Source organism: Sinohyriopsis cumingii, chromosome 2 (genome assembly GCF_028554795.1).
Source record: "Sinohyriopsis cumingii isolate HCF-2022 chromosome 2, ASM2855479v2, whole genome shotgun sequence".
Classification (NCBI taxonomy): domain Eukaryota; kingdom Metazoa; phylum Mollusca; class Bivalvia; order Unionida; family Unionidae; genus Sinohyriopsis; species Sinohyriopsis cumingii.
Genome location: NC_142962.1, coordinates 92475645 through 92502061, shown reverse-complemented (window position 1 = coordinate 92502061; position 26417 = coordinate 92475645). Strand labels below are relative to the sequence as shown.

At 37.4% G+C, this 26417-nt stretch overlaps 1 protein-coding gene across 2 annotated transcripts in view; it reads right to left on the bottom strand.

Annotated features, from left to right (window-relative positions):
- Window positions 1-26417, bottom strand: part of LOC149805370 (uncharacterized) — a 198081-nt gene that overhangs the window by 34442 nt on the left and 137222 nt on the right. For both annotated transcript variants that reach the window (XM_089949765.1, XM_089949766.1), the window contains 2 exons: window positions 20769-20936; window positions 14735-14890 (listed from right to left, as the gene is read on the bottom strand). In XM_089949765.1, coding sequence (XP_089805891.1) covers window positions 14735-14890; window positions 20769-20936 — 324 coding nt within the window. The remainder of the gene's footprint in view (window positions 1-14734; window positions 14891-20768; window positions 20937-26417) is intronic.

Sequence of the window (26417 nt, the reverse complement as noted above, 5' to 3'; positions counted from 1 at the left end):
TGACATAATGATGCTTGAAATCTGAATGGCTTAATAGAGCACTGATACAATGAATTGGACCACAAACTGATGAACACTGAAAATGCATTTGTTATTAAGTCTGATTTGGTCCTGGAATACCTCAAAGCTAAAGACAGAACTCATTTAAACAAAATGGTACTTTTACACATTCTGCCAGCAATAAATGAGCGTGTTGCAATATTCAAGAGCTAATACATTAATCATAGAAATTACTGAGACCAAAATAACACTTGTAGCAAACCAGACAAGGAGGCGTTATAATTGCTTTAAACCTGGGCATGGCTCTGATACTGTGAAAATTCAGTTCTATGACTGTTTGACATATGGATACAAGACAAATCACTGTGAAATGTTTCATCCTAGTAACAGGTGCTAGACTTAAGGCACTGAAGATAGTGCCCTGTGTATAAGACTCAAATGGGTGGTTATGGACTTCAGTTAAACAATTTATCTCTCAAACTGACAACTATACGATGGATATTGTTACATTATGCGTTTGTGAAGGGTTTAACAAAGACTACAAGCATGCTACAAAAATCCTTGTCTGACTTTCAAAGTAATATTTACTTGAAGGACATATTAGATCTAGAAATTAAATGAAAAGGTCTACACACATCTAAATATACAAGGTTATGAATATTAAGTTAGACCAACTGAATTTATTTGTATAATATAAGGTCAACATAGTCCATATTATGTATTTAACAGGAACAAAATTAAATGAAAATCATGCAAATGACTTAAAGATTGGTGGTTATAGCACACCAATCAGATGTAATAAAATTTAAGGTGAAGGTGTGATGGTTTATGTTAGAAATGGTTTATCTGTTGAAAAGAGAAATGATCAAGAATAAAACTGAATATGGATCCATTGGTAAATCATCAAATATGAAATTGTTCCTAGTGGGTTTAGTCTATAGGTCCCCTTCTGTGATGGTTGGATGGTATGAGGTTTATGAAAAGCAAGTAGAAAAATTAACTGATAACCAAAATGAAGTATACATTTTAGGTGACTTAACAGCTCAGATTAAAAGAAATTGGTTGAGTTACATCAAAACATTTGGTCAAACCCAAATGGTGGACCAATCAACATGAGAACCTGACCACTCAAACATTCTAATAGATCATATCTACACAAATATGGAAGAAAATGCTACAAAAATACATATTGATAGGATATGTTTTAGTGATCACTTCCCTATTTTCCTAACCAGAAAATCCACCCTAAAATCACCTGTAAAATCCAAAATTCATACAAACATAATATATTGGCCATCTGAGTATTTTGCTGAAGATAAATTTCTGGAAGATATCAGTAAAATGTTCCATGTAGTCTCTATGTTTAGTGATGTGGATGATGTTCTTGATATATGGTTCCAACTTTTTATGCAAGTGGTAGATAAACATGTACCTAACAAAACACATATGAATAAAACTGGACTTCCAACATGATTGTTTAGCTCCTGACATTTTACATGCAAAGAAAACCCATGAATATTTCAAATTTGTTGGTAAAGAAGAACATTACAAAACAAGGAGGAAAAAAGCAACCAATGTTATCAGCTGGGCAAGAAGAATTACTATCAGTTTGCTTTAGAAAATAACTGTAATAATAATTCTATGTGGAAACTAGTTGCAGGTAAATGTTCCACAAGATCATCCAAAATCCATCTACATTACCAGGATGGCCAGATCACTGATGAGGTTGCTGAAGTAGCACATACATTTAATGAGCTTCCTCAATTATGGAACCTAACAAAAACTCTAATCACGAATAACTAAGAAATTTCTTTTCTGTTCAGAAAAAAATGCTGACACATCTTTTTTATCTTTGCAAAACCAAAATCAAAAATTTTAAAATTAAACATTACAACACTGAAATCAACAGGTTGAGTTAATATTGGACCAAACCTCTGGATGACTGCTGCAAATATAATGTCTGACAGCATAGCTTACAGATGTAATCTAAGCCTATCTGCCTCAGTGTATCCCAGACATGGAAACTGACAAACACTGCCTCCATTTACAAGTCTGGCAGCAAAGAAAATGCCAGTAACTACAGACCCATATCTATCTTACTAACTCTGCCCAACTTACTTGAAAAACATGTTCATGACTTTTTCTGATGTTGCTGTTGTTAGAGTTTAATGCCATTTTTCAGCACAAAAACATGGCAGCCAGTATAACTGGTGGATGAAGAACCCTGGAAAACCCCGGGAAGAATGACCAACCCATGAGAAGTTACTGACAATCTTTCTCACATACCCATGTTAATCGAACCCACACAGAGGTGAGATGGCAGTAATCTAAAATGGTGAGCATTTTAGACCACTCGGCCACTTGGGACCCCATCTTTTGATGCACCAATCAAACTATAATGTAACTCACCAAAAGCAATCAGGGTTCAGAGAAAATCATTCCTGCAAGACAGTCATGGCATCCACAAGAGATAAATGGATCCATCCTAGTTGATCCCAGAAAAACTTTTCACCTTGTCGATCATGATATTCTTATCAATAAATTAAACATTTATCGACGTGATAATTCAACAATTGCATGGTTTACATCATATCTAACATTGAGAAAACCGTGGGTCAAAATAAATGGCAATTTTTCAAAGGAAGATCCAATGACATATGGAGTACCAAAGGGATCCTGGGCTCACTCCTCTTTCTCATTTTCAAAATGATCTGCCACTGAAAACAGGCAACTGTATTTCTTCCGCAGACTTTTTATATACAGATGACACCACTCTATCAGATTTCAAACAGCTACAATTAGACCAAGAGGTCTCACACAGAACAGATTCCTGGTGTAAGGAAAATGGCATGAAAGTAAATGCAGACAAGACCAAAGTATTAATAATTACTACCAAGCAAAAGAAATCAAAATAGGAAAATAACAATTTGAATCTTAAGTTCAATGGAATTTATCTACAAATGGCTACCCATGAAAAAATTCTTGGGATCATGGTTGACAGCAATCTGCAATGCAATGAATATATTCCAGATACATAACACAAGTCAATTCATGTCTGTGGTTATTTAGCAACTTAAGTATATATCTAAACATTACTGAATATATATTACAAAAGCTATATACAACCATAACTAGACTACTGTAATGTTATCTGGGGAAACAAGAATATTTTAAAATTATTCTGCTTGCAAAAAAGACCTTGCTGACTCATCCTAGATAATGATGAAAACATACTAAATGCCATTAATGATATTAAAATATCAGTAAATATTCCAATATTTTTGAAAAAGACTAGACATGTACACAAAGTTTCAAACAATATAGTCAAATTTTATCTCAATGAACTATTTCATGCAATGGAAACAAAGCAACTCTCCCAATTTATTATCACTTTCAGCTATGTAACTTTCCATTCCAAAACCAAATAATGAACTCTTTAAAAAGTGTTTTCAATACCTGGAGTCACTAATTTCGAACCAATCTCAAAGGAAATTAGGGAAAGGACAAATTTAAATGCATTTGATTATAATCTAATTCAATGAATGAAAAATGGAACCTGTTGGATTTGACAAATACATTACAACTTAAAGTATAAATTCTCAAACCTTCTATTCTGTTGTCTATTATTTGTACTGTATATACAAAGTATGTCTAATTGGAGCATGTTCTTACAAAATTTTCTGTTTATAAATGTCGATATATATATATATATATATATATATATATATATATATATATATATATATATATATATATATATATATATATGTATGTGTATATATATATATATATATATATATATATATATATATATATATATATATATATATATATATACACATACACATATACATATACATATATATACATACACCACTCCCTCAAAAAACTAGCGCCATGATAACTCGCGAACCCACTTATAATGCGGGGTCAGGTGACTGGATCCCATTTTTTAAACCAGAAAATACCCAAACAATTGATTCCTATTTGTTGAACTTGAAGAAAATTGTGATAAAAAATGGTGACAGAAACTTTGATGTATCACTCGTTTTATCATTGAAAACGGTAGATAGGACCTGGACATTTTTGTCAACATTATGAAATATCAAATTTGAAAATAGGTCATACAATTTTTTACATTTTTTTTCCAAATGATATTCCTAGTACACCACAATTAATGATATGTAAGGAAATTTTGATCAATGTCACGCCAAGTGGAGGCAGTACTTTAATAAATAAATACAAACGAAATAATTTTTTTATCAATTGAAATTTGTGTTCTAGTTCTATCTTTTAGTTCCTTTTAAGTGTAATCGTCATAAACACAATGTGTCCTCTTGTAATTAAACATAAAATGTGTCAATCTACCATAGCATCTGAGAACTTAAGTGCCAACTGTGTTTTGATAACTCACTTGTGGAAGCATTTGTTGTACTGTTGTACTGAATTAAAAGCTGGCCTCCTTTGTATTATCACATTATGTCTTTTGAATCAAATAAAGGAGGTGGATTAAAAGAAAAGTTAAAAGGCAGGAAAATCCTACTAACTTAAAATCTAGCGGCCCCAGTCCTATGTTGGGTGAACTCACTTCATTTGATCAATCGAACACGTATAAAAGTTTTTGTGTATGCATCATAAACTACCTAAAATTAACCGATTATTTCATAGCTGTGATCAAAGATAACAAGGCAGCCAAGCAAAATGAATACTTTGTAAAATAAAGAGCTTGATATCACATATATAGACCATTGTGGGCAAGAAAGTTTCAGAAAATTTTTGAACTGGCTCTTAGAGATATCCTCAAGGATGATAAGAAGTTTTATTATTACTTCCAATGAAATCAAGACATTAATATTGTACTAATTGAACAATATAAAAATTGAGTTTCACTGTAGACGATTATCTCATGAAATAAATGTTTTTGAAAAAAATTAATTTTGTTTGGTGGTTTATCAACAGTTAGTTTAGTTCCCTGCTCTGTGGACTCCCGATTTGGCAGGATACTATTAAACACCACTACGAGAACCAGACTCATCAAGAAAACAAAAAGCAGTGATGTAATACACAAATTTTTTGCGTACGCACGATAGTTGTTGAAACCAGTTGGAACGATTTTTCATATGTTGGACATTATTAAAAAATGTTATTTAAACAGAATAACAATCAACTTCAACAGAAAAGTGCGTTATTAAAAATCATTACCGACGTGATTGTAAAATGAGGATTCAGTTATTAAACAGCATAGTTCTCTAATTACCCCCCACCCCCAGGTTTTCTGGATGTCAAAGTGATTTTTTTCAATTTTTGGAGGTCCCTCGGTAACTTGTGGGAGAGGAAGAGGTGTATAGCTTATTATCAATGTTTTTTTAAAAACGTATTATTATTAATGTTTACAACTACGTACATGACTGTAAATCTGCAGAAGGCCACAAGGAAGATTAGTTGCAACTAACTGTGTCGCCTTCTTTAAAAAAAGTCATTATTATTAATATTATTACTATTTTTATTATTATTATAACAGTGTCCTCATTATATGTGTCACTTATTATCCTGGTCATATGTATGGCATGACCGAGTGCCTGATGGTATAACTGGATGGGCAGACTGGGCTCGTTAGCCATGGCAGGCAGCCAGTCAAAGAGAAGGAAAACTCTGACTCCAAACCAGGGCAGATGGAGCTTGTTAGCCTTGTCAGGCAGTTCATCTAGGAGAAGAAAACTCCAAACCCACCAAGTCCCAGCCATTGGCTGATGGCTCCGCTGGATATCTTTGGGAGAAGGAAAGGCCATGGGAGTAAACCCAGATAGAAAATCCAGAGTGAAGCCCCTAAGGTGGCTGGGTGTCAACTACAACTTCCTTCTGGCAGATCCTGCATCTGAACTGGTGCCAAATGTCATGTTCATCATTCTTTTCGACCCCACCAGCAAGGACGAGAGGGGATCCTGACGTCTAGGCAGCCCAGGATCTCCATACTCCACGCCCAGGCTTGCGCCATGTAGAGGTCACTCCAGTCTCGCTACTGAGTGAGGAAACAAAACGGAAGCTGTCAGTTTACTGGTTATAATTTCCTCCCAATTGGCATAGGGAAGGAGTGCCATGGGTCAGCTTCAACTGTGTCCCACTGACCGACTACAGCCAGCCTCAAGCCAGGCAGCCCCCAGTCAGTAAGGTGTTGACCGGCCATTGTCTGCCTGCTCCTGTGGGTGTCTGGAGCTCAGTGTGTTGCTCAGCATGACAAGCAGACAATAATTCCACACCAGACAAAAGAAACAAGAAACCAATAAAGAAGGCTCTAGCTCTTCGATTCGCAAGCTGAAACAAGTGCAACATATGCACATGCATCTCTGATGACCTCAGGGAGGTGGATGACACCAGGAAGATAGCCATCATTGATAGAGAACTCACCAGACTAAACACCAGCACAGCTGCCCTCCAGGAAACCAGGCTCGCCTCTAGTGGCTCCCTCAGAGAGGAAAACTACAACTCAAGAACCTGAGGATCCCCGCCAGCACAGAGTGGGCTTTGCCATCAACAACAAGCTCTTGGCCTTGGTTGAGTCTCCCACAGGGGGCATGGAGCATTTCTTGTCCATCCACCTCAACACTGCTGCAGGTCCTGTCAACATACTCAGTGTCTACGCCCCCACCCTCATGTCTTCAGAAGACACAAAGGATCAGTTTTATGGGCAACTTGACAAACAGATCAAAGGATGCCCCAAAGATGAACCACTATTCCTCCTTGGTGACTTTAATGCCAGAGTAGGTGCGGGCCACGAGTCATGACCTACCTACCTTGGACATCATGGCACTGGAAAGACCAACGAAAATGGTCAGAGACTGCTGAAGCTGTGCACCTACCATGACCTGTGCATCACAAACACTTTCTTCAAGTGTAAGCCATTACACAAAAAGTGTCATAGAAACACCCCAGTTCTCATCGTTGGCACCAACTCGACTTGGTCATCACCAGGCGCTCTGCCCTTAACAGCATCCTCTCCACCACAACCTTCATGAGCAGCAGGGTGCGCCTACAGCCACAAACACTACACAGCTCAAAAACAAAAGGACACCCTCGCATAAACACTGTGCAGATGTCGGTCCCCTCAATGGTGGAGGAGTATGCGTCCGCCTTGGACAAGGCTCTCCAGGACCTGCCAGAGCACGATGCCACAGCCAAGTGGAATGCCATGAAGGGTGCCATTTACAGCAAGCCATGTTCACGTTTGGTAAGAAGGAATGGATCAGCTGGGACTGGTTCAGTGCACATCTATCAAGGATGGAATCAATAATCAAAGACAAATGAAAAGCCTTCATAGCTTATGAAAAATGCCCTAATGAACAGATGCTTGCTGCTCTCAGAAGTGCCTGAAGCAACACCCAACGCATTGCTAGACAGTAAGCGAATGAGTACTGGCAACAACTGTGTGAAGGAATCCAGCGCAGTGCCGAGTCCGGAAACATCCAAGGTATGTACAGTGGCATAAAGAAGGCTCTAGGACCTACAGTGAAAGGGGTTGCCCCCCTGAAATCTCTGACAGGAGGAAAGATCACTGACCATGAGCAACAGATGGCCAGATGGGTGGAGCACTACTCAGAGCTCGACTCCCAAGAAACATCAGTCAATAATGCGGCCCTTAGCAGCAAAGTGCTCACCATAGAGGAGCTCAGCAAAGCAATTGACTACCTCCCAAACAACAAAGCACCAGGTAGTGATAGCATCCTGCCCGAAGCTATCAAACATGGGAAACCAACATTGCTTCAGCTGCTGCATAAGCTACTTTGCCTCTGCTGGGAGGAAGGAGCAGTCACCCAAGACATGCACGACACCATTATTGTGACCCTTTACAAAAACAAGGGCAACTGCAGTGACTGTAATAATTACAGAGGGATCTCATTCCTAAGCATCATTGGCAAAGTGTATGCCAGCATCATACTCAACAGGTGCAGTTACAGGCAGACCGTGTGTACCCAGAATCCCAGTGTGGTTTCAGAGCAGGCAGGTTGATGACAGACATGATCTTCTCCCTATGACAACTCGAAGAGGAGAGCAGAGAGCAAGGTCAACCACTCTACACGATGTTCATCGACCTCATCAAGGTCTTTGACCTGGTCAGCAGGAAGGGCCTTTTTGAACTTCTCAGTAAGATCGGTTGCCCCCCAAAACTCCTCAGCATGATAATCTCTTTCCATGCCATTAAGAGAAAAGTCCTGTATAATGGATCCTCCTCAGCCTCGTCCAATCAACAGCAGCGTGAAGCAGGGCTGTGTGCTGGCACTAACCCTTTTTGGGATCTTCTTCTCCCTGCTCTTGTCCTACGCCTTCAACTCGTCCACTGATGGCGTATATCTCTACACACCGGGTCCAACGGGAGGCTGTTCAACCTGGCATGACTGCATTTGAAGACCAGAGTGAGGCCAGTGCTCATCAGGGAGATGCTGTTTGCAGATGATGCAGCTCTTGTGACCCACACTGAGGATGCCCTCCAGAGACTGGGAGACTGTTTCACTGATGCCTGCAAGCAGTTTGGGCTCACCTTCAGCCTGGAAAAGACAAAAGTCAGCGTACAAGATATCACCATTGCCCCTTCCATCAAAACTGACATTGTCACCCTGGAAGCAGACAAAAACTTCACTTACCTGGGGTGAACCATCAGCAACACTCTCTCGCTTGATGTGGAGCTGGACAGAAGGCTTGGAAAGGCAAACACCAACATGGCACAACTAACAAAGAGGGTGTGGGAAAACAATGTGTTGACAGAGCACACCAAGATCCAAGTCTACCAGACCTGCATTCTCAGTATCCTTCTATATGGAAGTGAGACCTGGAGCACCTACATGAGGCAAGAGCAACGGTTCAACTCCTTCCATATACGGTGCCTAAAACACATCTTGAAAATCAGCTGGCAAGACCGTGTCCCACACAGTGAGATCCTGCAGCGTTCAAGCACCACCAGCATGTATTCCCTGCTGAGTAAACGCTGCCTTCGATGACTGGGACACATCCAATGCATAGAGGATGGGAGGCTGCCAAAGGACATCCAATATGGACAGCTGGCCACTGACACCAGAAGAGTCGGCCACCCCTCACTTCATTTCAAGGTTGAGTGTCCGCGGGACATGAAGACATGCGACATTTCACCCAATGGCTGGGAAGTGCTGGCCAAGGACCAAGGCACATGTAGACTGACGTTAAGCAAGGGCATAGCAGTTGCTGATGCGAGGAGAGGCCAGTTGGTGGCAAAGAAATGTGAGAGAAAGAAGAGCGCTGCAGCAACCCCACTAACTCAGACTTCCAAGTATGTCTGCAACAGGGACTGTCACTCGCACATAGGCCTGCACAGCCACAGCAGACTATGCCAAGTCCCCAAGGATGCTATTCGCATAGTCTCTCAAGATTGAGCCATCAATTATGATGATGATGATATTTAACAATACTGATAAAGTAAGATAATGATGTGTAGGGTCATAACAAACATCAATATATACATGTATCTGTGTATTACCAGAAAGTAGAATTACATAAAAATTAAACAGTTATTTATAAACTATATTAACCAAATTATTATATAACTAAGGGAAATACAATTCAAAAACAAATGTAATCAAGTTTAAAAATCTGGGTTATAACTCCTCTAACCAATGATTTACAATGCTGACAATCAAACTCTACCAAGATCTCAGCAATATGAAGAAGCAATCAAAATTTGGTCAAAATACTATTAATAATTACAAGAGTTACTGTAAGAAAATTAAAGTGGGTGGGTCCCACAAGCAGGACAATAACTCTAGAATGTCAACCAGTGGTCTTATCATATGTGACTACACAATAAATTAGGATAAAATCAAATAATATTTATGAGTGTTATGGTGAGGAAGTGAATGTGGAAATGAAAGAAGGATTGACATATGGATAGGTCCCATTTCACGTACCCTCTTTTCTGTGAAAGTGAAGGACCAAACATTTGTTTGTGTGTGATTTAGATTTTTAACGTAGCTTTAACAATTTTTCAGTCATATCGCTACAATGTCTGCAGTGTGGCAGTTTAAAGTGATGTCTAGCACTGAGGCATCATGCCACAGACATGTAGCATGATGTCCCAAACAGTCACATTATCTTGACACCAGGCTAACCAGTCCTAACACTAACCTATTAATGCTGAGTGCCTAGCGAGGCAGGTGTTAGTACCATTTTTATAAGTCTTTGGTATGACTCGGTTGATATTCTAACCCAGGACCTCCTGCATCGGGGTGGACACTCTAACCACTAGACCACCAGAGTGGTCACAAATTATTTTCCAATTTTCTGGATAAAACCTTAAAATAGGTTTTTCACCTGGTTACTACGAAACCTACACAAGTGTTAGGAAGGAGTGAAGGCACAACCCAAAAATCACACTGGGGAAAAGAGGACTCATCAAAAATTGTTTTATTTCATGACACTGTGATCTGGTGGATATCGGAGTTCATACAGTTTCAAAATTAGAATTCAAGGCTTTTCAAAGACCCATGTTAAAATTTGTTATGGCCCTAATTAAAACAAAAATCACTGGAGTCATTAGTTGTATGTTTTAATTTCTTTAACAGTATCTAACACAAGATGCTATGAATATAACATGTACTTTTTTCTTCAATTACAGTGGGGGTCCTAGCTGGATGAGTGGTCTAAGACACTTGTCTTTATAGATCTCCAACATCACACCTCTGTTTGCATGGGTTCAAGTCTCAGGCAGTGTGGGTATATGAGTAACCTTGCTAGTAGCTTCCCATGGGTTGATGGTTCTTCCCAGGATTTTATCAGGTTTTTCCTCCATATAATTTTAGTCTCATTAAAAATCCATATGGAGTCAATATAGTCTCATTAAAAATCCACAGAGAGTCATTAATTCCATCCAAAACTAGGGCACTATACAGTAAAATCTGTTTTCATTCCAAAAACAGAGAGGTATTCTGCTTTTGTTCCACCACAAATGAACTGCTTGGCATTATGATGCAGTCGTTGAACATAAACTGGAATAGGATTCTTTTTCCTTGACCTGAAGGAATAATGGCTAGTTAAGACTTTGATAACCCACATATATATGCCACTACTGCCTGACTTGATGTCATAAAGAACCGCATAGTACAAGAAGGTGATGTGAAAGGCAAAACAGCTAAAGCCGATATAGTGCTAGTCCCAGCTGCAGTGCCACTACTAATGTGACTTGTATGAAGATCTTCAAGTGCCTCACTGAGATTAAGTCTTGGTTGAAGTACTGTCCATGTTTACTATCTGAAATTAATACAAGTTAAGAATATAAATAAAGGACTAAATATGTAATGAAAACAGGTTAATGGTGTAAATACATGTGCAAACATTTTAAGTAAAAAATATTCACAAAATGTTGGATATTTCCCTATAAAATCTTAACTTAAAGCTGAGAGAAACAATGTAAGTTTGAAAGAATGAGGCAGTTAAGTTTTTAAGGCAAGTTATTTTATTACCTGAAAACAATGATTAGTTGCAGCAGCACTTCACTTTCTTGAAATATTTGCTTTCAAATGCACACACACACACACACATATATAGATAATACACAATTGCATACATACATGGTAATAAAGTCTTCATTTTTAAAAAAAAATCACTGGAAAGCTGTAACAAAATATGGAATATTTAATATTAAAATGTAATGTGTAATTTTAAGGAATAGTTTATAAAATTAATATGTATCTTCTGCAAGCAACTATACTTGCACCAAATTACAATACGTATCATATGACTTCATTATTATAAAGTAATATTTAGTGCCTCTTTATTTCTACTACAGAAATAGATCATAGCAGTACCTTTAATGTGGCTGGTTAAAGCTGCCTCCACATTGCTGACATGCTGATTGACTTCTTGCAATATGTGCAGTATGCTTTATGTGAGTTATGTTCATCTTTCATCAGCAAAGTTTGTAATCCTCTTCATTGATCCAATGCTCATAAAACACACATTTTCCTGGCATTCTGATTTGAATGGCATTACTCCTAAGTGAATCAGATGATGGCAACTATACTATGAACAATCAAACAATCATTCCGTTTCAGTACAGGGTCATCTGTTAATCAAGTTTTATTGAACTAGTGTGATGTAATTTGGATTTATGTCTCTAACAACAAAACATTTTTGACTCCAAAAGAGGACATGCCTTTAATACTAGATCAACGTAAAGACAATTTTCAAGATGCAATGAGTTACATACAAATTTTACCTATATATGCAAGGATATTCTTTAGCAAAGCCAAATATATTTATAAAGTGTCCAGAAAAGCCATTCCTGTCTACGTAATTAAAATCTTCCACCAGAGATGGGCCAAAATGTAAGGTCCCTTAGAAGTAAAAATGAGATTATACTAAGAATCCAAAAAAGGAATTGTTAAACACATTAACCCCTAGCGATGACTTAAAGGGGCAGGAGGTAGTAGCCTACTGCCAATCTCAGTAGCGTCATGGTCATGCATGATACACTAAAGTGGGTAGTATTATAGAAAGGTAGACAGATGTAGCTCTACAATGATACCAAATAATCTGGAATATCTAGTTGCACTACAAAATACAGATTAAAAAACCTCATTTTTTGGACCCAACTTTTTTCTACTGAAAATTCGCCCATGGTTGGAATCCGATTTTGTGTCCGGATTTTAGACTTTTTGGTCTTAGATCTAAGGCAAACCAGTATGAACTGCAAACAGACGGATAAGCCTTTGCAAAAAGTAGGATAAGATGGGCATTTGGAATAAATAGTGGTCTCGTTTAGCAAAAAAAAAGAAAAAAAGAACTTCTGCTCATGCGCAAGTCAAAGAGCCAATGAAAAACAATGTTTCTAACACAACTAGGCAGTAGGTTACTGAAAGATCACCGGGGATTTGGTGTTTTCGGATCTATTCAGAAATAGCTTTCAAGATGTGTTCCCTACTCGATTTTCAGGCAAAAATGACAAAAACCTCCAGGGGTTAATGTTAAAAATAGTTTTTGGTCAAATGGTATGGAACAGCATTACCTGTAACATAAATGCAATGAATGAACAGTTCTAAATAAGGAAATATAAATACCTCCTGCTTTTTTCTCCTTATAAATCTTTTTCACAGATGAATTTCTTAATATATTTTATTTATTTGTATCTGCTTATTGATGATTGTGCATGTGTTACACATTTGAAACTTTGCTTGGTGTTATACTTATTTGATTTAATTAAATTATTTGTTTGTTAGTTTTAAATCATTTTTTTATTCCATTACATGCTATTGGAATGTAACTTTATTTACTGGATCTGACATTGTCCAGAAATTCAGTTCAGTTCCTTTTGAACTGACTGTTGTTGGTAAACACATAATGATTGAAACATTGTATCTAGTTTCTGACCTTGATTCAGAACTAGTGAAAATTTTGGTAAACAACACTTTTTTTTATTCTTTCTCAGAATAAGAATTATCATGTAATAAACTTCCATTCCTTCTGGAAAGATGAACTCTTGACCTCGATCTGGGCATCTGTTTTGCATTTTAGTTAGTTTTATAACTCATGTAATGATAAAGGATTGTCAATTGGGCTCCAAACCTACGTTGTGACCAGTCTGGCTTGAAATTTTATTTTACTGAATGTCAAGTGATTCTTTCCCTGTAAATACATAAGTGCTCTTACAAAATTCTTGGATAAAACATTTATTGGAAGTTATACTGAATTCAAGACTGGAATAATATTTTCTGTGACTCAATAAGAAACTGCTGGTCTGCTCATTTAAATTCATCAAACACTGTTATAAATATTATGCAAATAATGGAATTAAAGTATCTGAAATTAGCCTACTCATTCATATATATGATTGAAAATGGTAGAGCAACCAAGCAAAATGAGTACTTTGTGACAGATATGATTCATTATGGAGAAGCAACTTCCTGAGCTAGTTGTGAACTTAAAATTACAAAATTGGCACTCAGGGATTTCCTCATGGATAAGAAGTTTCACTATTACTTGCAACAGTCACCACATCAATATTTCACTAATAGAACAGTTTAAAAAACTGAGTTCTGATGCTGACAGTTGTTTAAAAAATAATTGTCCTTAGAATCTTTATTTGTTGTGAATCAACAGATAGCTGTGATGTAACACACTACGCATTTGCTTAAACTAGGTGGCTCTTGCAACTGTATGAAGTCATGTTGTTAACAATCTTTCAGAGGATGGTATCTTGAAAAGGTAATTTATACAAAAAAAGCAAATAATTTCATTAGAAAAAGTTCTTTACTGACAATGATTCCCAAAGCAATTACAAAAATCAGTGTTCAGCCTTTCAAATGCAATGTTAATCTCACCATCCCATTTATTTTCCATAGTCTAGTGGGGATGGCATTCCCTTTTTCTGAAGTCCCTTGGTAATTCAAGCCCTCACTTATAGTGCGATCTATGTTTTTGGACCCCATTGTGTGCAAGTGATCAATGTATTCAAGGACCTGTGCAAACCCTGACTGGTACCAAAGGGACAACATGGCATTCTGCCAAGTCAAATAAAAGTTGAAGAATTTGCTAATAACACTGATGGTTACTTTAGTGAATGGTACATATGCCGTGGAAGTCATGTAAAATAGGTGTTGAAAATTATCTGTATGTTTGTGGTCTTTGGGTGTATGTTTAAATTAAACTGACTGGTAAAAGACAATTTAGCTCTAGCAAACTTTAAGTAAACACAAGCTAATTTGCTGATCATAATCACTTTTTCATCCTGGTGTAAACTGAAACAAGGAGTATCCTCGATCTCATCAAGATTAAGAGGAGCGATTTCATCTGAGTTGACTGTTCTTGGGGAATGGTTGAAATCCAGTGGGACGTCTTCATCTGATGAAGGTGGGGGTACAACTGAAATATCAATCTGAAAAATAATATCATTAAAAAAAATATTAATACAACACTATAAAGGAATGGGTACTGAAATGTAACTGTTTGGTAATCATCACAATAGAATAGTGTGATGCATGAAATTAATTTAAAAACTAAAAAATAGAATAATGCAGAAAACATCCTACATGCAATCAATGATATTAAAATGTTATCAGTAAGTGAACAAATATTTTTGAGAAAGGCTGTTGTTATTGTTGTAGGGTTAATGTCATTTTTCAGTACAAGACAGGCTATACATGGCAGCCAATATAAATGGTGAAGGAAGAACCTGAAAAAATCCTGGAAAGAACCACCAACCCATGAGAAGCTACCGACAAGCTTTCTGACATACCCTTGAGAAAGGCTGGACTTATGGACAAAGTTTCAAAAAATATGGCCCCATTATATCTCAATGAACTATTTCATGATAAAAAACAACACAACACTCAATTTATGATTATTTGCAGCCAAAAACCTTTCCATTCTAAAACCAATAAGACCATTGAGACCAACAGACTCTCTTGATGGTTTGAGCAAATTCTATATAGATAGTGGATGTTGAAATATCATCTAAGCGATCTTTCAATCTCCCTTAGCAACTAATAAATAGAACTCAGATGCCTCAACTGGGCAAAGAGTCCATATTGACTGTCCCTAGCACGACTGAAACTGTGGACCTCTTCGGGGGATGGAAGTACTGATGAAAGCTGATTCTCTGCAAATAAACCAGGCTGAAATAACCAAGGAAAAAGAATCATCATTCTCACTGAACCATAACATCCTGACTCTAATGGGCATGACATTTTTTAATGAAACCTCACTAAAGAGAAATAAGGTTTTCTTTTGTCAACAAGCACAAAACACAAGAGAGATTCAATATTGGCACCGATAAGTGACACCAGTCTCTTAAGCTCTAAGTACTTAATAAGATCTGCCAAAGGAAAATCTGAGCCAATGGACTAAACTTCAGAGAGTCTGAAGTGCAGCCATATAACCTTTATTTTTGAAGTTCAATCTGTCTTTAAGATTTCGTCTTGCTAAAATATGTTTATGAGGGAAAGGTCAATAATCAATCTCAGTTTCTTGCCCTTTAGGGGGACCAGAAGTAACAGGCAGTAGAATGCTGGCAACTGAATGTTTGAACGTCCTCTACTGCACCCTCCTGAAAATTTATCAGAACCTTCCTCTTAACTTAATCATACTTGACTAACAAAGAGATGAAGTTATATGAATCATAAACATAAACACTCTTCCAAGATGCTTTAGTACCAACTTGTTTTAAATAGGTGTGCATTGCAGGAGGGTGAGGTGTTCTAAGGACCCCATACCAGTTTCTTGGGAAATGGGCAAGAGACAGTAATCTTCATTGTCTTGCCCTTGCCTCACCAGCATGATTACAGTTATTATGGAGTGAGCTTCTTGGAGAGTTGGATACTTTGCAGTTGTGGCTGCATACATTTCTTTGAAAACTGGCTATCCCATGGCTTGATCAGGATGTGTTTGTTTATTGGACAGTTTCAAGGCCAGTATATGGTCCTTAAAATCCTGATATGCAATAACAGGAATGAGACTGCTGAATAAAGTATCAGATTCCAGGGGTGCAGACCTAAGAAGTGTCAAATGTTATATATATGAAGGTGGAGACCTCCAGTGACAACACCATGGCCACAGACAATATGTACCCTGATGTCTTGCAACAGCCTCCAGCAACTGTTGCAAGGCAACATTAAATAATGATTTTTCTGAAGGAAGTAGCTGAGAACAGGCCAAAATATGATGCTTGAGTGACTAAGGACCTGACTTTTAACTTGAAAGTCTCCATTGATTTAACAAAGATCTGAGTAAACGGCCCCAACAAAATCACACTTGCCAAGATATGGCATCCAAGGGGCAGAGTTTAAATGTCAGGATGAAAAATGAACACTAATGCTGGAGGCTGATACTGAAAGTCTCCAAGCAGAAATGGGACTGAACACCCCTTATATTGCCTTGCCAACTTTTGGCTTTTTTCCATTCTTTGTGCAAGTTTTCTGACCATAGATGAACAAGGAAGAAAGAACAGGTCTGTTCTAGGCATTGACCCTGAAAGTCTTTCTAAGCTTGAAATAATCTTTCTCACCCATTAATGGAGGATTGGGATGCACATCAGGGTAAGGGAGAATCTACTATAAAGACAAAGACATTATCATCTTCCTGTTTCAAACTTCAGTCAGCTGAGTAATTGACTTAGAATGATCCTGTTGTGTGGAAGGCCAGGAAAAAGAGACATGTTCTATGACTTTTCAAAGGGGAGTGACTGAACTCGTCCTAACTGGTGCTTTGTCTGAAGGACAAGAACTTTCCTTGTCTCTTCTAGGCAGCTTTAGGGGAAGAAGGACTAATCCTCTCCTTCCATGATGACCTCTCTTGAGTAATGTCTGTAAACCTCAGCATCCATACTTGCATAAGTCATTAGAAGACATCCATAATGGTACAAGATGATCTCTTCTTTGAAATGACAAACTCCACAGCTTAAAAAGGATTAAATAGGAACATGGAGAAGGAGGGGACAGTGGTCCAGTATCCTTTCCCAACAGTTTGCATAAATAAAGGCCTTGTCCCTGTAGTTAGGTAATTAGGTAACATGGAAGCAGAGGTAGTTTAATCTGATCCTTGACCCTACACCTGAATTTATCATGTGGTGCTGATGCCTGGTGCCTAGTGCCTGGTATTCTGTACTTAATGACTGGTGACTGGTCAATGACTGGCCACCTAAAGTCAATGATGATCTAGAACTATGGAAATAACTTTCCCCAGAACCAAGAAAGCCAGAACAACATATTATCTTCTTGAGGTTGCATAAACTGGTAATCACCTAACCTTGGGTACCTGGAAAATGTTGACCCTCCATGACATATTCCATAACACGGCTCCATTCTACCCCTATTGGAGGTAAGACTATGATTGTGCCTTGCATTGTCCTACCCCTCCCTCCTATAGTTAGAGGTAGTTCCTTCAATCCCAGCAAGCAAATAGCTCTTTATGATAGGTGCTGCTGCCTTCTTAGAGGACACACTATCTTATTATGGAAGATGCTGATCATAACCCTTTTATTTTGGGGGAGTGCATTCCAATCCACTGAGAAGCAGCTGTTTCCTCCCTCTTTTCAGGATGATGCAATCAGTTGCAGTTATAGTATGTGTACTCTGAGATCTTAAATATTCAGAAGGGCAGGAAGAAGAATAAACATTTCTCCTCCTTTTATTATGTACAATTGTATTGTTGAAACATAACAAACTTGACATACATCCATTCATGTACTTCATACATTGAATACTTGTAGTGTATATGTCCCATGGGGCTGTTTTCTTTCTGCCCATACTTACTGGTAACATCTGAAACGAAATTTCTGAAATAAGAAATTGTTTAGATGATTAAAATAATTAATGATAAATAATAACAATACAGAATGTGTCAGTCTTGTTGCTATCCTTAATACTTATTCATGATTGATAAAACCTCAGTGTTTATTCTTATTTTTGTTTACTAATGCATTGTAAGCAGACAAACATCATCTACGAATTATATTAATGTGACATGCATTAAATAATGAATGGAGGAACACATTCTCTTTACTAAATATTCTTTACTAAAGTCCCTAGGAGATTAGTTAGCTGTAAAGAAAGCACACTGCATTAATTAACAATAATGAAAGTATTATATGAACACCCATACATGTAAATAGTAAAAGTGAAAGCATATGAAGGGATAATGCTTGCAACCCTTTAGAAATGTATAATATTCCCACAAATAATTCTCAAACCCATTATCAGTAGGGAGGTAGGTGTCTCAATGAATCTAAAGCTATTAAAAATTATCACTGGATTATCAAAACAAACTTTTTGATAATTATTAAGGACTGAGAGAAGTTTCATTAATAAAGAAATATGAATATAAGGTCCTGATACAGATTAACCAACACTATGGTATTTTTTTTAAAAACTCGTAACCTCATATAAGCACTTCTGAATGCCTCTACCATACTTTCAAGGTAATGCTATCGGAGGCATCCATTCATTTCTCATAAAAGGGTGTTTGAATACCTTTGCACCATCAGTATAGAAGCATGTCTCAATCCCTACAGTAAACATTAGTAATTCTGAATTGATTTCATAGTGCTACCTTCAGGGAAAACTGCCTAATACAAACTTCAAGCACTGAAGTAAATGAGCATTACCTCACATCATGTGGTTACTATTTAAGATATAGCTATAATCTGCTATTTAAAGTAACAGGGTCATATTCTTCACTCTACAAAACAAAGGCTGTGGGTTTTGTTCAGCACTTTCTTGAGTTGGGATGATGAGAATTATGACTAAGAAGGCTTCAGTAAGTCAGATATAAGCTCAGATATCGATGCAGACCATGTCGATTTTTGAAAATGTTTCAAATTCAGATGAATTAGTGATACAGATGTAGACAACAAATGAATTTTGATAAAGATCAGCTATAGTTGGTCACACACATTCATTGACTTGACATTGAATTAGTTCTCTCAAGATTTTAAAGCATATAAAATATTCTTCCTTAAATAATTATACAAGTATAAAGATAGGATTTTACTCTTCAATCTATCTATAGATAACAATAAATATTGTTATCTATATATTACCTTTGTCCATGACTGAGGGTTGTAAATGGATTCTTTGCATACCTCACTTGTCATGATTTTAAGTAGCAAACTAGATATTTGTTAGAATTTAAGTTCAAAGCCTAACTTGTTTATGAGTAAGTGGAATTTTCTTTGGAAATTATTAGTTTTTCAGAACATTCTATTGTATCAAAGATCAAATGAGGATTTGTATTTATATGGCTGATAAACAAATAATTAATTCCTGTTACATCAGTGTTTGGGAATCCAAGATCAGAGTTTGCAGTTGTGTTTAGACATTATTCTAGAAGAATTTTTTATTAAAATCTTTCATTGGAATTATATGTGCTCACTGACTGGATTAACATATTTTTTTTTTAATTATTGTGAACTCATTCAAGACTACTGGTACATCAGGACATTCAACACTACTGGTAAACTGGGGCATTCAAGACAAGGAATTCATTTAGAATATTCTATACTTATGAACTTGTGATAGGACATTTAGGATTATCTGGGTTTTAATTCACAATGTGTTTCTTAAATCTTCTTTCTGTTACACAGTTAAGACAGCTAGGCGTAACAATATGTACAAAATTTGACGTATACCGCACTGCTATAAATTTGACAGACAGGTCTATTTGCATAGAGTCATTTAGGTAAGAAGTGTTGCATTTAGAGCACACTGTACTGTGGATTTGTCATATGTATATTAACAGACTTTACAGTAACAGGTTCTGTAAAGTAAAGGGTTATGTTAGTATTTATTTCCACATCTTCACTTAATATGTCTGGAAAAGAATGAGAATGTGTACTGCACATGAGCTAAAGACAGTAAGTCAGACTGAGCTGATGCATGTTTTCTAAGAATTTCTTGAACAGGATAATTTAAGTGCATCTAGCATGGAAGAGGTTTTCTATTTTGGAAAGAGTAAGCTAAAAAAAAAATGACAGATAACGTATTACTGATATTAAAGTCACAAGTCAAAATGTGGATCTTCAGGTGATGACTAATATTTACAAAGTTTAATGTCAAACTGTCATGAAAGGGTAGGAGAGAAGGATGGATGAATACAAAAATTCCTATATACCTCTGGCTTTATAGAAAAGGTGGGGATACAAACCATATTCACTGTACAAACACTGTTTTTTTATAAATAGTTTTTGGTATTTATTAATTTAAGCCAGTAGATGTAACATAGTATTGTAATTTATCTGACAAAACTACTCATTATCACACCTGCAATTTCTCCAGCAAGTTCTTATGGACAAAATTTTTAGCAGGAGTACTTGTTAAAATTTTCACTATATTTTGTTCTTTCTTTCTTCCCTTCATATCTGTAGGTTCTCGTAGATCATGAACAGACAGCTTATAAGACAAATCTTGGGATTTTCTTATCTGGACTCCCTGAAATTTGGAAAAAATATGGACTGAAATATGAAAAACAATTATGTGCAATGACACTTAGCCATTCAATTATGTATAATGTCTGTGATTGACAGGGATTAGTTTTGTACTTTTTCAGAGGCAAATCACTCCCATTAATGTGAGCATTTGAGAAACCATAACATGTTGTCACTGACAGTATAAAAACCCATAAAGTAACTATATGTAATAAAGAGTGTTTCCTATGATATGATGTCTGAGTTAAAATTCTGCCAAATTCCTAACAAATATGTATTCCAAAAACTTTCTTATAACATTCTTTGTTACAACATTTAATTTGTTATAGCATTTGTATGTCTGAGAAAATTAGCTCAATTATTAAGTTTTTATCACCAGACATGCCAAAGCCAAATAAACAATGGCAGTCATTTAAAACCATCAAAGGCACCAGGTAACAAAAGTGCAATAAACAGAGGTAATTCATAATCAGTAAATAACAAAGGCAAACCAATGATGCCAGGTAACAAAGGTGTTTTATGCACACAAAAACAATACTGAATTGTACGAGAAATTATTTAATACATGCATTGTAAGAAATATAGGATACATGAGTATATGCATTCATCTCTCTCTCATTCACTCTCTCCCTTTCTCTCCATCATTATTACCAATATTCTACAACATCAGACTCATAAATAAAATATCAATACTTAATTTAAATATTTCAAAAATATTTGGCTCTCTCTGTGGGGGTTATTCATGGGCTAGAATCTGAATGTAAAAGACTCATTCCCAATCAGTGCTAGGCTGATCCCAGTATTACAGTGTATTCTGGGCTGATCCCAGCTGAAGTAGAATTGGTGTTAGGCTGATCCCAGCTCAATGTAAAAGACTGATTCCCAATTGGTGCTAGGTTGATCTCAGCATTACAGTGTATTCTGGGCTGATCCTAGCTCAAGTTGAATTGGTGCCAGGCTGATCCCAGCTCAAGTAAACTCTGTGCTAGGCTGATCCCAGCATTCAAGTATATTCTGGGTTGATACCATCTTCAAGTAAATCTATGCTAGGCTGATCCAAGCATTATTGTGTATTCTGGGCTGATCCCAGCTCAAGGACAATTGGTGCTAGGCTGATCCCAGCATTAAAATGTAACCTGGGCTGATCCCAGCTTCTGTGGACTGCTAGGCTGATCCCAACTCAAGTAAAATCTGTGCTAGGCTGATCTCAGCATTCAAGTGTATTCTGGGCTGATCCCAGCTTATGCAGACTATGTGCTTGGCTAATCCCAGCATGCTAATGTATTCTGGGTTGATCCCATCTTAACTAAATTTATGCTAGGCTGATTCCTGCATAAGAGTGTATTCTGGGTTGATCCCAGATTCGTGGAATAGAGCTAGGTTGATCCCAGCATGAAGAAAATATTTTTATATTTTTCCTATTTAAAACTGTAAAAGAAATGTATTTAATGGGCATGATCTTTACGTTATTAGAATAGCTTATGAGTATCTGACTGGGAAAAAAATGCCAAATTGAATTAAAAATTATCAAATGAGAGCCTCCAAGAGGATGCCAGTTTGTAATGTGAAAATCCATTTGGAAGGGCTGGTGTCCAAAGCACATGATAATAAATGTATGTACACAACTGTTCCTGAGCAGAAAGGAGTTGGTTAGAGTGAACTCTGATGTAGCACGCATACCATGACGAAGACCATTATTCTGAAGTCCTAATTAGATGGTCCGCCATACCAACTGCAGGTGCAGTTGTGGCTACTCAAATGCAAAATGAATGATGAGAAAAGTTTTGCTCATCATAGCCCATGCATCCCAGCAGGAGCTTCAAGTATGACAGAAAAAAGTTCCCTACTAAATGGCCAGCCTACAGAATCCACAAATAAAGGAACATTTGCACCATGACCTCCAGCCAAAGCACCTTGCTGCCGCTGACTCAAATACTGTTCCATACAGGACATAGGGCACAAACATGAGTTCTGAGAGAATGAAATCTTAACACCAGCACAAAATAAGCCCATTTTGTAAAGATGGCAAGGTCAATAAAAACAGATTTGACTTTTGAATCCTTGGGTAGTCGCCTGAAGAAATGCTTCTGCAATGATCGAACTGCGAATTCGCCACATGACAAGAATAAAAAAAATGTAACCCGACATCGGGTGAACAGACTCCCTCACTTAACATAGCTGACAACATCACTACCATCCTGTAATAAGAAATCTGGGCTTACTATTTGAAATGTTGTTCCAGCCTGTAGGTAATGGAATCTGATCCCTGCAAGGTTCAGCTTAATTGTGGAATACTGCAGCTGCAGCCTGGTGTAACAGCATGTAATGAAATATATCAAAACATCTTCTGAAAGTACGGGCCAAGAGTAAGCATGCGTAACAATGCCTGACATGGCCGAAAATTCACCAAACACAGGAAGCCATTTCTGTACACTGATCTAGTATTATTGGACATTGATAAATACCACAAGTCCTGCACACACTGTGTCAAAATAGCATCAACCCTGTAGCCGATGGGGCGCACACAGCTGGATTTGATCTGCTTGGGACACCTAGTGCCAGAACTTCTCATTCTGAAATTGAGAAAGAGCATCAGCTATAAGGTTATCCCTACCAGGTATGTTGAGAGTGTGAATAATAAAATGTCCTTTGGCAGCACACCATATTAGTCTTGGAACAAATTTTATTATAAGAGGTATTTTGGATAGGCCTTTGTTAAAGATTTCAACAGTTGCAGAATTGTCACAGTTCACCATTATTCTTTACTCGGCCACTGATTTCGCCATTAACATGACCAGTCTTGCATACATTGTGTCAAAATGGCACAATATAACCAGAAATGTTTGTATTCCATGCCACTGAATTACAGTGGAAGAATGATGTAAGATGGTCACGCCTTCAATGAACCCATATGAAGTGCTCTCTAATAAACCTATATGAAGAGCAGTGCCATATGATGTGGATGTCTGTATCTGTCTGTGCACCCATGAGACTGCCGAGCTGTGCACACACTATCCAAAAATCTTTGTATTTCCCTGTCACAGAACGCCAGTGGAAGAATGACGTGTTGTAAGATGGCCACATTGTCCTGCATGAACCCATATGAAGTGAAATCCTCTCCAATGAACCCATATGAAGTGCAGTATCCATATGAAGTGGACAACAGTATCGGTCTGTGCATCCACAAGACCGGAAAGAAGAAAATTGAAAAGCAGAGCCAGGGAGTAGGAAGTGCTATGGTGATGTGCAAAAGGACCTGAAGTCAGCACAAAATTACAAACTTGAAATTGTATTGGTCAGGTACATATATTTCTCAAAGGGATATGACTGGCACCTACCCAAGACCCAAATAGTACTGTCTGATAGACAATGCTTAGCACCCTGATGCTGCCCTAATCCTAAAAGTATGAGTTTTGAATTGATGAGGATTAAAACCTCATAGCATGATCTATGTGCATAAGGCTTGGTTGAACTCCTGCCTAGTTATGGGAAAATCCCCCTCCCCCTCCCCAAGAGGCAAGGAAGAGTGGTTCCAAATGCCACCCCAGTAGTTGTAAATAGTGACGCAGAACATGGACAGGGCACTGGTCTTGTACTTTTTGGGGCATGACACTTAGGCAAAAGGGGTACCCTTGGAGTGTTTGTAATGTGTAAACTCAACAACTAAACCAACATCACTTATCTGAACCCAAGAAAACTTAAGTTGGGTTTCTGCAACCAGGTTGTCTCTCATTTCCCCATACCACAAGAATGCATAAGTGCAAAGAGAAACATTGACTTAAACAGAGCCACAATGATGGCATTGTGAGTGAATCTAGGCAGGAGTAGAATGAGTTTTTTGTAGAATACATTTATCAATGGTAGTCTGCAGCAAAAGTTTATTAAGTGTTTGCAGAAGTTTTTGAAAAAGAAAGGAATTGATTGGATTAGGGATATTATTCAGTTTCTGTACATGGCCAATAGTCGAGACATAGGTCAATATGGTAGATACTGCATACTGTTTCTCAAAAAGATATAAAATGAATATTACCAAACTGGCACTTGGAGAAAAAAAAAGGATAGTGCTGTGGAGTTTTAAACTGGTTTCCAACTACACCTGTAAGCTTCCATGGAACATGGAGAAAGAGCACTTTTTACCTAAATGGACAATTTATTACTCCCAGTCATTAATGTTGGAAATTCCAGGACCTGAACTGGAATTTCCTCTGCATAAGGTGAGAGATGAAGGAATATGTGCACCTTCTTGAAATTGTTGGCAAAGATTCTGATGCAGTCTGTCTCCACAAATGGCAAGGATTCTGCCTCGTATATTGCAACCATCACTGACGGGATGTAAGTTGTCTTCCCTAGGGCTGCATTGTTGTCCATGACGGAGACATCTGGCAGCAATGATTCTGCATGCCCTAAAGAATAGCATGTCAGTTGGTCCTAACTTCCCTTGTACACTTTCCTAGAGTCAGTCAAGGAGCGAAGCACTTTCAGATAATGTAGCAAGAGTATTTATCTAAGCCACCACCATCCTCGACAATTGGGTCACTGTTGAAATATTAGGATGTGTTGAAGGCACTTCCGGTTTTGCATGGGCAAAATTGTCTGTTCCGAGAACTGTTTATCATTATCATCGTTGCTGCTACATTCCCTGATGAGATTTCATTACTCCCAGGCTGAAATGAATGCTTGAAATAGAAAGTTCTTGTCTAAGTTTGGCAGAGACTAATTCTCTGGTAATGTCACATTATAACTGTGTTAGCCACTAACTAAGCCTTATAATTTGGCATTACATCATCTTAACACACCACCAATTTCTCCCTCAATGGTTATTATCAGACAAACCCCATTGCAACACTGGAAATGTGTACCTACAATAAGTCAAGATCATCAAGTCATGCATAAACTAAAATTTTATAAATTATCATGATAATCATTCGTCATTCGTAATTGGTACTTCAGAATTGCAGGTTGCTTGTAAAGCTGTCAAAATTATCCTGGTAACTTGGGTACCTTCCCACTGGTAATAGTCTGGTTAATGAAATGACTCATCAGGTACCTATTTACTTATACAAGTTAAGCCCTTGGATTGTAAAAGTAGTACTCGCTTTGTTTTAAAGTTGAAAATCCTCTTTACTAAGCTGTAATTTTAATACATGCACTTGTTTAATGCTAAGTAGAGTTTTGCCTCTTTCAGTAAATGTTTGACCTAAATCCCAGGTTAGCTTGTTTTCCCAAGTGACAACCCTTTGATTGAGCTGCAAGTAACGGAGGGTGGTAATTTGATATTGCTGCACAAGTGACACATGTTCAACTGCAACATTTAACAGATTTCACAAACAGCATGATCAAAGTGTCGCTTACAGAGCCCAAAGCTCAGTCTCTACATAAGCACTCACATATGACAGCGAAGTCATGGAATGGAAGTCAGATGATATTTACAATGACCAGACCAAGATGATTTACCAGATGACAGTTTCATCAACCACTTGTTCAT